Below are 10936 nucleotides of genomic sequence, written 5' to 3' on the forward strand. Positions count from 1 at the left end.
CGGTCAGTTAGCTGTGCTCAGAGTCCTAGTTCAACTCTTTATGCTTCTGGACATGCAGGGCAGCACTGATCAAACACGCAAGCTCCTTTTGAACTAGAGCAGCAGATCAAAAGTAAAGGAAAATACGAAGCACCCCTGGGAAAAAATATGGGCCATAGTTACACTTACAGTATCAAACTGGAAAGTCCATTCTCTGCACTTTATTTTGAAAAGCCAAGTGACTTGCTCTGTTTAAAATTTTCCTGCTTTTGTTTGTTGTTCCTCTTTGCCAGGAAGTCCGTGATCCAGCTAGACTTGGCTAACACCAAGAAGGCTCTGATTGTACCTGCTTTTGAGACCCTACGCTACCGCCTCTCCTTCCCCAAGTCAAAAGCAGAGCTGCTATCTATGTTGGACATGGGAACCCTCTTCACATTCAGGTAATGGAAAGTACTTTTGTTGAACTGATGGTCATTATCTCTAAAGGTTTTTTTTATGTTCTTGGGAATATTTGATTTTTCTCTCTCTCCGTCAGCTAGCTGGCTCCATTAAGAAAGCTTTTGGATTTTTTTCACTTTTCATAGAGAGGCAATGAGCAGAATCATATGTGGATATATTTCATCTGTAAGCTCAGCATTTTATCTAGTATTATAGTACTCTGCCGGAGGACTTCAGTTGTTAAATTGAATTTGTTTTATTTTTATCATTTTTTATTGCACTACAGAATCAAGCACGACCATTACATTCATGTGCGTGTAATTTGCTTTTTGGATGCCAAGTACTATCTGGATAACTGTGTCCCTCATGTGATCAAAAATAATTTCTCTCTGCTTGTTGGTTTGTTTCCTTACTGACTAACTGGAAAACAAATACAGGCTTGTCATGTGCTCTTTTAAAGTGTGAAACAGCTGCCTAAATAGCTAGAGTTTCTCAATGCAAACGTAAAAGTGTACTCTGGCTAGAAGTTGAGAAGCGAAGAACACTGAATTTGGGAGCTCCTCTCTGAAGCAGACTCCTTTTGTGGCTGTGAACAAGTCACTTCTATTATCTGCCAGACTCTTCAGTTTAAAATGCAGCTACCAGGGGTTAACTGTCTCTTGGGTGTGTGTGGTAAGGTCTGATTAGCAGACATTTGTAAAGCATCGAAGAGATGGGAAGAGTACAATATATGGCTTTATGATGTTGCACAGAGAGGGGGCTTAGGAGACCTGAGTTCTCTTCTCAGCTCCACTACTGCCCTGCTGGGAGGTGGTAGGCGAATCAGTTCGCTTTCTTACATCTCTGTTCTCCAGCTCTGAAATGCAGGTAACAACGTTCACCTCTCCTTTTTACAGTATTTGGAGATCTAGAGATAAAAACTATGAAAGAGGTATTACCCATGGCCAGGGGAGCTCTATATCACCTCTCCCATCCTTCCTTTACTTTAGAGCTTTCCTTATACTTTATCCATTCCCTGTATTACGTACCTCTCTTGCTGCAGTAGCCACCCTGCTCTCATGGCTGCATGCATATGTCATAGCAGACAGCTTGCGTGAGCCTGGAAAGCGTATTTCTGACACTGCCTCTGCCAGCGACTGCCTTGAAATAGAAACTTGAGGCAAGTGAGAAAGACAGGCCTGCTTCTGGAAAATTACTTAAGGAAACTGATAGAGCAAGTGCCTTTCATTCTCCCATCATTTTTTAACAGACATACAAGTTAACAGCACATTTGTTGATAGAAAATAATTGTTTCTTCCCTAGTTGAAAGAAAAAAAGTCCTTCCAGTGGAAAATAACACCCTCAGGTTTTTCAGATGTTACATGCCACCAACAATCAAATTTTCAGCTTGCACAGCGGTGGCCTTCCACTACAGTTTTCATCTTTAAGCTGTACAGCATGTTGGTGTGGTGTGTACACTGCCGGATTTGCAGATCCTTTCTCAAGTCTCACTCGGGCAAAAATGTCTTTAACATCAGTGGGAATTTTGCCAGAGCAGGGTTAAATAAGAATTGAAGGACATGCGGTCTCTAGCTGGTGTACATACTAATGTAGGACACAATTTACAAATGCTTCCCCAATTTGCTGTGGCTCATTTCATTGCCCAAATCTATCAACAGCCACAAAGCAGCTGTGATCTGGGCTGAGAATTTCCACCTCCACCTTCAAGGTGCTTTAATAACGCTGCAATTCGAGGCTGAGCGAGTGGGAGTGAGCAGGGAGGACTGCTGTGACAGTGATTGCTGCGAATGCCTGCAGCATCCCAGCCCCTCACACCACACGGTAGATTACAATCTTTCCCTCGATGAAATTGCTTTTGTCACCTCTTTTCCAAATGGTGACCTTTTCTACCTGCGGGCAGCTAAGAAGTACAAAACAGCTCTCAATTACATCCCCCAGTCACTGGTAGAAGAAAAGGGAAGACGTGAGCATCTGCGCCTGGTGAGATGTGCTGCGGTTTCAACCCTCGGCGGCAGCGGGTTGCTCCGTGCCAGCTTGCTGGCTTTGTTTACAGGTGCTGGCTGTGACCGTGCCTCACGACCTGGGTAAGAGCTGATGAACCACAAATGTACTGCCAACACAGCTTTCAGGCACCAGGAGGATCACAGCTGGTAGAAGATGCATCGAATTGAGAAAACGTGACCAGCAACAACTGGTTAATTAATTGATTGCAAAGTGTTTAAGCATCTGAGAACAGACTGGAAAGGCTTTGCCAGATTATCTTTCTCACTGAAATGGGAAGCTTTGAGGGACAAGGCAGGAAGGAAGAATACTCTGAGAAGAATGGTGATTTCACTTTGCTAATTTCAGCAGAGTTTGCTGTAGTTTTGAAATTTTATTTTAAATGAAAGCAATGAGCAACAGAAGTAAGTTGAAACATTTGATCCAAAGTGAGGGGATAGGGGGATGTTTTCCAGTTGTTTTCCATGAACCGTGGGAAAGAAACTAATCATTGTTTTATGGAGATCAAATGATTTGGTTTGGATTTGTGAAAATTGCCAGCATAGTGAAAACTATGTTATTACAATTTTCACAAAGTTCTCCTGGGAATCAGTGAGATGGAGTGTGGCCTTAAAATTCAATGTGTTTTTAAATCTTGAGTGAGAAGGCCCTGAGCAGGAAAATGAGATTTATTCATTTGTCCTGTGAGATGGAAGACCAATACAGACAGTGAACCACTATTCGTAACTGCATCACTGAGAGTAAAGTCTGTTGGAAATGACTCAGTCTTTTATTCTTCTTCTATATAGACATCCATGTAACAGTGTTTGTGTATGTTACTTAGCAGTACATTTCTCATGGTGATCAGCAATTGGCCAAGACCAGCAGATTATATGTGTGTGTCTATATATGTAGACCCATATATATTGTATGTAAAGATATGTGTATAATCCTGAACTCTCAAAATTCTTGTTTCCAGTCTAATTATTTCATCTTATTTGAGCATCCTGTACTCATTTTCCACTTTGACATGACCTTAGCCACTCTTTTGTCTTCCTCTTTACTTCCACTCATATCAGCCACTCTGAAGAGTCAAGCAGATCGTCTGATACTATTTTGTTTAGTACAATCAGCTTTGTTTTGTCTCTCCAAGTTCACTTCTGTATTTTTCCTTCATTGTCCCTTCCCAATTATTTTCTTACTCTGCAGGTCAGCTCTCTTGACTCACTGAAGTCATACTTGAGCTGCTTACACTGTTATCCCCAAAAAGGGTGGAAAGAAATGGATAGGTTTTGTGGTTAGTGTCCTGTTCCTCCCATTTAAGTCAGTGGGAGAGTGTCACTAGGACAACAGCAGCATTTTACTGCTTTTCTGCAGGAGCCTCTCAATTAACCAAAGTTTATGTGAAGCTTTGAAGATACAAATCACTTCCTAAGTGTTTAGTAGTCATTATTATTATTATCATAATCAATTTCAAAATGCCGGAGGTAGGATTTTAAAAGATAGAACATCCTCTGCAATCCCATATCATTTTAAATCCCACATCATGATTGTATTTTCCAGCCTAGATATCTCTCTATTAGGTTAGCCACTCATTTCCAAAAGAGACCAAGAAAAAGGATAGGCTTTTTGGAAATGATTCCAAAGGGCGTTAAGTATCGTAAGCATCTTTGTGAATCAGGCACTGGTTTCTAATAATCTCTAGAGATTTAATTCACTGACAGTTTTATTAACACAGAAGGGCTTTGTTTTTTCAGGTCCCCGAGCCAGAAAGTGATGCAACCTGTCTACAGTTTAGAAATACAGCCTTCAAAGGATGACGCGTTACTTGGGACCCTAGTGCTATCCTAATAATTCTGTCCTCCTGCACTGCCTCTGAATCAGGAGAGTCAGCAAAGCTGAATACCTCTCTTTTGGGGGCCGGTTAGCTCAGTGATTTGAGCGCAGTGCTGACAACAAAGATCCACACCGAGGTCGCGAGTTCGATTCCTGCTCGGTCCACATGTGTTGCCTGGTCTAGTTGAGAGGTGGCGTCCCTGCCAAAAACAAGCAGGTTGGACTAGATGATCCCTAAGGTCCCTTCCAGCCTAGGCCATTCTGTGATTCTATGATTCTTTTTCATGTTACAAGCCTTACAAATATACAGTCTGGGTGAAAACTCCTAGGTTGTGATTTTATGTCGCTGGTTTTAGCAATGGCTTGTAGTGTTACAAGAATTTCGGGGGCTGAAACATTACCCCAGGCCCTAATTCTGCAAATATGTAATGCTTCACTTTTAGCATGAGTCGTCTCTGTGAATTCAATGTACCTTGCATTACAGACTGGCAGGATGTTTGTTTTGCCCCTTCTGTTACACATTTCAGAGTATTGTAGTACAGATGGCTTGCTATGCCTTCATTTCATTATTTAATCTATGAGTCTGCAGAAAGAGCCTGTCTCATTGATTTTTGGAAAAGTGTAAGAACAGTAAGTGGGCAAGAGAGTCATTGACCCTGGCACTAACAGGGTGGATTGAAGCTGTGCTTGGAAGAGACCTGCTGTGACCCAAACAAGATTAACAAAGTATAAAAAGATCTTTTTCTGTAAATCAAATTAATTACCTTACTGAGGATCACATGGGTGTTCCCCACAATGCAGAAAGTACAGCAGAAAGCCTTTATGTAATACTTTGCTTATTAATTTAATTATGCACCTTGGCTCCTGCCATAGTAATAACAGTAATTAATAAAATGGAACATCTATCCAGAGCTGCAGGTATCTCTCATACAAATTATAAAATTGCATATAAAGAGATCATGAATGTCATTGTGGTGTAGAAATAGCTAATTTTAGGGACCTTATCTGAGCTACGGAATTTCACACTGATTTTAGAGCACTGACAGAGCCTCTTGGTTGCAAGGAATGAGACACAGCACTTTGTAGTGCAGATGAACTGTCTGTGTACCTTGTAATTGTTTCTCATATTAGCATTAGGTAGTGTTTCCACACTATTCTTCACCAGCTAGATATGTTTTAGCATTGAGCACATCGAGGCTCTGGCAACTGTGCTGGAAATAGTCCTAGAAATCGCCTCCCATTTATCCTGAAAATGATAATGTGAACTGTAAGCTAATGACCTTATTTTTGAGCATTTCATCTAACAAGAAGCGTTTTGTTGCCTCGCCAAGATGCATTCTGTCTAATTGCCTCCCCGTGTCTGTGCCTTTTCTGTCTGTTTAAGGTATCACGTCTGGACGAAAGGGCACGCGCCAACGAACTTCGCCAAGTGGCGAACAGCCACCACCCCTTACCGCGTCGAGTGGGAAGCTGACTTTGAGCCATACGTTGTTGTGAGGAAGGACTGCCCGGAGTATGACAGGCGGTTTGTTGGATTTGGCTGGAACAAAGTAGCTCACATCATGGAACTGGATGCACAGGTGAGGAGACAACACCTGCATTTCACACCCAGGGCTGGGCAGCAGGGCTTCTTAAATTGAAATCTGTGTTCTGTAGAAAGGCTTAAGGCTTTGCGTCACCAAAGTGCTCGCCTGGACTTACTGAGCTGCTGTTTGAGATGAGTGCTTCTTGAGATGGAAAGACTCAGTTTAGTCCTTGTCAGGAGAACTGACTCTGAGTTTATTTGTCAGTCCTTAGAAAGTTGTTTCATGGTGGCACAACAATCCCCTCAGTGCCTGTCTCCTGCCCAACAGTGTGCCCGAGCATTGTGGAATTTGTGCCATCTCATCACGAACTAGGGGATCTATAGATGTAGCTGAAAGTTTTACAGTTAAGCAGAGGTTGGTGAGTCCCAAATGCAAATGTAGAATTCAAAGAGCAATCTTACATAGAATCCAAGGCAAGCATCATCAATTTCTGGCCTGGATTTACAGGACATCTTTGCAAAGCCAAGGACTTTACATATCCAAAGTCTCTGGCTGTGGAGCAGACTCCAGAGGATTCAGGTACTTGATCCTTGGGGTACCTCCCTCTTGGATCTGTGATTTGCTGTGGAGCTGCTGGGCAGAATATGTAGGAGTAAGGATGCAGAGAAAGCTCAACAGTCCTGGACTGGCACTAGAGCTCTCAGAGCAGCCAAGGTCCCTGCCACCGACCTAGATCTTAGAGGCTGGCAGTGACCGTGGCTCCACGGGTGCTCAGTGCTGCTGCTCACTGAAATGGCAGGGTTTGCATCTCCCTGCTGTTCTTGGATGTGAAGCTAACTACTGTGCTAATCAGCAGGGTCTGGGTCATGGCATTTCTTTTTAGTTTGGGTTTGTTTTCTCCTTTTTCAGTTTGGTTTCAGTCCCAGTTTTTGAACTAGTATCATTTCATGCTTACCAAAAAATACGCTTTTCTGCCATCTGTATCCTCCCGTGGATCTGGAATATAGCTGACCGTTCTCTGCTAAATCTTACCAGCTTATGTGAAGCAGAGCAGCACAGGGCATGCAGCAAGTTACTGGGAGATTGTGTCTCTGAGGTGTAGGGTACAGTGTTATTTGCGCATAGGCATGTATGTGGAAGGGCCGTTCTCTACTTCTGCTTGCAAAATAACATGGTCACCTTGGGCTGGGAGACAGTTGCCCTCTGTTTACAGAAGGGCATTTCCAACAAATTTTTAAGTTCTTATGTTGAGAAAAAAATTATTACAGACTAGAAAAGATCTTGTCACTTATCGCTAATAATAATACTTCGCTCTGCTATAGCACTTAAATTTTCCACTGCACTTTCCAAACACTAATCAATTAGCCATCAGTTGTGGAGAGTGCTGGGGTAATGATTTATTATTTGTTAATCGCGGTAACATGGCTTATGTTCTTACTGACAGCTCTTATCTAGCACTCACAATTTAACTCTTCTGTTCAGAGACATTTGCCCAGCATACAGATTCAGACATGGGAAATGGGAACATTTTTCAAAGTTCAAAAGAGTGCAGATATTTTAAATAGCCAATGAGTTGGAACTAGCTCTGGGGGATTGTTTTTCTCACTCTTCCAGCCTTAAAAACATTCTCACATTGAAAAGAAGTTTTATTTTCATCTGTAGAAACATGGGTATTGGCATGTTCTCTGAGAAAATCAGCCTGGAGGGGACGTGGGATCACACAGCCACCTGCCCCTATGGCATTCCTCTGCTTCAGGATGTCCATGGATCGGGTTGCTGCCAGCTGCTTGGCTGGCTTCATTATCAGCAGGCAAAGCAGCTTCTCAGTTGGATTATTTCACTGCTCCTCACAACTGCAATATCTGTCAAGAGAACAGGTTCAGAGTCCTTACCAAGGGCCTGTGCCACTACTGTCCTTCAGAGCAGCCCACAGCGTGGAGATGATCACCAGTATTATTCTGGGGGGATGCAAATGTCCACTGGGCTGTGATGTTGCACAAATACATCATAATGACAGTCTCCGTCTAAAGAATTTATAATGTGTGATGTAGAGACAGAGGTTCCTGCAAGTGCATTGCTTTCTCAACAGACTTTCCTTTATAGCAGAGATGGGCTGTTAGGAAACCTTTCCCTGCTCTTCCAGTGACTGTGGAACTAGACTGTGAGCAATCCTTCTTCCAGGACCCCAGCCTAGCATCTTTCAAAGGGGCTTATTAGCAGCAGACCAGTAAGATTTTGGAAGGCTTTATGTGCTGAAGGCATTTTGGAAGGATGGAAGCACTGCCGTGATGAACAGTTTGTGCTGCTGTGATGAACGGTTTACACTGGAGAGCATAGGTAGTCCCTGATCTGCAGGATCACAGACTTGAGATGCAAACAGAGAGCAAAGAAAAGATCGTATGAGGGGGATGTATCTTCCTGTGCAGCTTCAGCCTTTATTTTTAAGGTCCCGTAGAGACATTGTAGTTTATCAGCTCTCTTCACTCCATCAGGCCAGCCTTTGTTTTTGCATTTGGTTCCCCGTTAGTTCTTCCAGCTAAATGAGTTCTGCCTGTGAGCATCAGGTTATTTTGCTCTTGCTGTACATTTGTCACCCCAAAGAGAAGCTCAGAGGGCCCCATCCTTCATTCCCATATGACAGCATTGTAATTTGGCACAAAGATTTACCACTTCAGCACTGTCTGGCAGGGAACAGGCATTCCCATAATAAGAAAGAAGCAGCCATGCAGCAGCATCTGCGCTTGGCTGTCCAGCACGTGCTACTATTTTGCAGGTGTCACTGGGACAGCGCTGCAGCCTTAGCTACACTTTGGGTGGACCAGTGCCACTGCCTGCATTGGGAAATGGATCCACTTTGCGTTCTGCCCATTTCTTTCCATTTTGTTTGGTCTTCACTTTGGGCTGTGTTACTCCAACAGTTGGTTTCTGGTGGCATCATAACGCAGCAGTTTTCAGTCTTTTCCAGGCTGATCGTATTTTTTAGGTGAGGAAAGATATATGGGTGAAACACTCATGTTTATGTGCACAAGGGTGTTCTCTCCCATAGCTCTTCCTCCCTAACAAAATGTTTTCAGAATACTCTGCCTCTGTCCTGGAGATGTTCTGTGTCACTGCACAGACTTCTAAATCTGCAAGTGACTGGACTTTGCAGACCAGAGGAGGTTGTGCATCATTTCTTTTAAAGGCAGCCTGCTGTGTGGCTACTCCTTCCCTGCTCACTGTCTTCTGCAGAGATGGTTCATGAGTGAATACAGCAATGGTTGAAAATAGAAACTGTGTGAAGGCAGCAGAAAATTTCCCTATATAGTCTTCAAAGTTTCTTTGACATTTGCACCCCATGCAAGTTATATATTTTTAAATTTTATGTGAAAAAAGAGGTAGTGTCCTAGTAGCTTGAGTACTTGCTTGTCTACAGAATACTGAAGTCCACATCCCTTTTCTGCCTAGTTCCCTGCAGGAGCAAATGTCTAATCCTACAAATCCTACTCTAGTGACCTTCCAGCTTGTCTAAGAATCAGTCATCTAGCTTTGCTCTAATGATCATACATTTAATTGTAAAAATTGAACAAATCTAACAAGAATAATTGAGACTTAAATAAACCGTAATTTTTTAACAAAAAAAAATTGTCAAAGAGCTTGGTCGGATATAAATAAAGATAATTAGTGAAGTAGTTTTAGAGGAGAGGGGGAGTTAGCACAATATCTCATACTTTGTGAAGGATAACGATTTGTATAAAACCTTCTCAAAGCATATAGAATTTCCGGGTCCATTTTCACATGTCGCCTATAAAAGATACCATATTCTCCTGTAATTTCAGGTTTATAAATAGTTTTGGAGAGTTTGGTCACTGTAAGTATCTTAGTATATAGGCAAAGCAACATATGTAGTGCAATGTGTGCCTTTGTAAATATAGCTTATTCCAGCATCCCAAGCAAGATAAATTGTAGGGGCAAAAGCATGCTTTTGCAGGGACACTTGAGACTCCCTCTGTGTGCAGTCACAGCTGTGTTGCTTGCAAGCACACTGCTGCAAAGTGTGTACCACAGACATGGCTTCAGGCATGCCTCTTGTACTGTTGCCCCATCACTTGACTTAATGCAGAGTAAAACATTTTAAAAGGGAAAGTCAGTCTTCCACAAAACGAAGAAAAAACCATTTTTTTCTTAAAAAAGGCTTATTTGGCATATCTGTGTGAGTTTGTTGTTTCCGACACCCCCGCTATGCTGTTACGTGATGGAGCATGTGTGACCGTGGAAGTACGGGAACGATGCTTTGCATTGAGGGCTCGGGAACACCCTCACAGCCGGTGTCTTTCTCCTCCAGGAGTACGAGTTCACGGTGCTGCCCAACGCCTACATGATCCACATGCCGCACGCCCCCAGCTTCGACATCACCAAGTTTCGCTCCAACAAGCAATACCGCATCTGTCTCAAGACCCTGAAGGAGGAGTTCCAGCAGGACATGTCGCGACACTACGGTTTCGCAGCCCTCAAATATCTCACGGCAGAGAACAACAGCTAGCACGAGGAAGCCCGTGTGTGGGAAACGGGGAGGAGAAGCCGCTCAGCGTTTGAGGCCCGGCCTTCGAACTGAGAAATACTTTCTGTTTTTATATCGTACTCGGCAGTTCTAACAATAGAAATTTGAAGTGACGTGTCTTCGGACTATGCTCATTGGTCCCTTCCCCAGCTACCCCTAAAGCCTTTCAGCTTTAGCATTCGTGAGGTGTCAGCAAGAGGGGCCGGCCGCACGCCCGCCATGCCGCCGGAGGTGGGGACTGGGCAGGGGCTGGGAATGCACTCCGCTCTCTTTAACTGCAGAGCAAAGACAGACCTTCAGAATATAGGATTTCATGTTGCTATTTAATAATTTGACATGCTTTTTATCTGTAAAGGAAGATCTTCGGGTCGCTGTCCTGTGAATTTTAAATCTGCACTACTCTTAAAAGGGAACTTTCGCCTGTGAACTCTCACAGGCACCCTGTTAACATGGACCTTGTTAATGCAGGATGAGCCAAAGGTCTGAATTAGCCTTGAAAACGAAGGGGACACTTATACAATACTGCACTTCCAGAGAAGGTGTGTTACTGGTTTAGGTGTACACATGATGTTGGTTGGTCTTTTATTCTCAAATTAGTTGTTTTATCAGGAAAATCCCCTTTACCCTACCCTGTTTT

At 43.1% G+C, this 10936-nt stretch overlaps 1 protein-coding gene across 1 annotated transcript in view; it reads left to right on the forward strand.

Annotated features, from left to right (window-relative positions):
- LOC104273327 (glycosyltransferase-like protein LARGE1) overlaps positions 1 to 10656 on the forward strand; it is a gene marked incomplete at its 5' end in the record, with an annotated part of 33879 nt that extends 23223 nt beyond the window's left edge. Inside the window, 3 exons of the mRNA XM_009868635.1 lie at positions 273 to 419; positions 5618 to 5813; positions 10084 to 10656. Coding sequence (XP_009866937.1) covers positions 273 to 419; positions 5618 to 5813; positions 10084 to 10281 — 541 coding nt within the window. The remainder of the gene's footprint in view (positions 1 to 272; positions 420 to 5617; positions 5814 to 10083) is intronic.
- Between the last annotated feature and the right edge of the window lie 280 nt (positions 10657 to 10936).

Source organism: Apaloderma vittatum, unplaced genomic scaffold (genome assembly GCF_000703405.1).
Source record: "Apaloderma vittatum isolate BGI_N311 unplaced genomic scaffold, ASM70340v1 scaffold3394, whole genome shotgun sequence".
Classification (NCBI taxonomy): Eukaryota; Metazoa; Chordata; class Aves; order Trogoniformes; family Trogonidae; genus Apaloderma; species Apaloderma vittatum.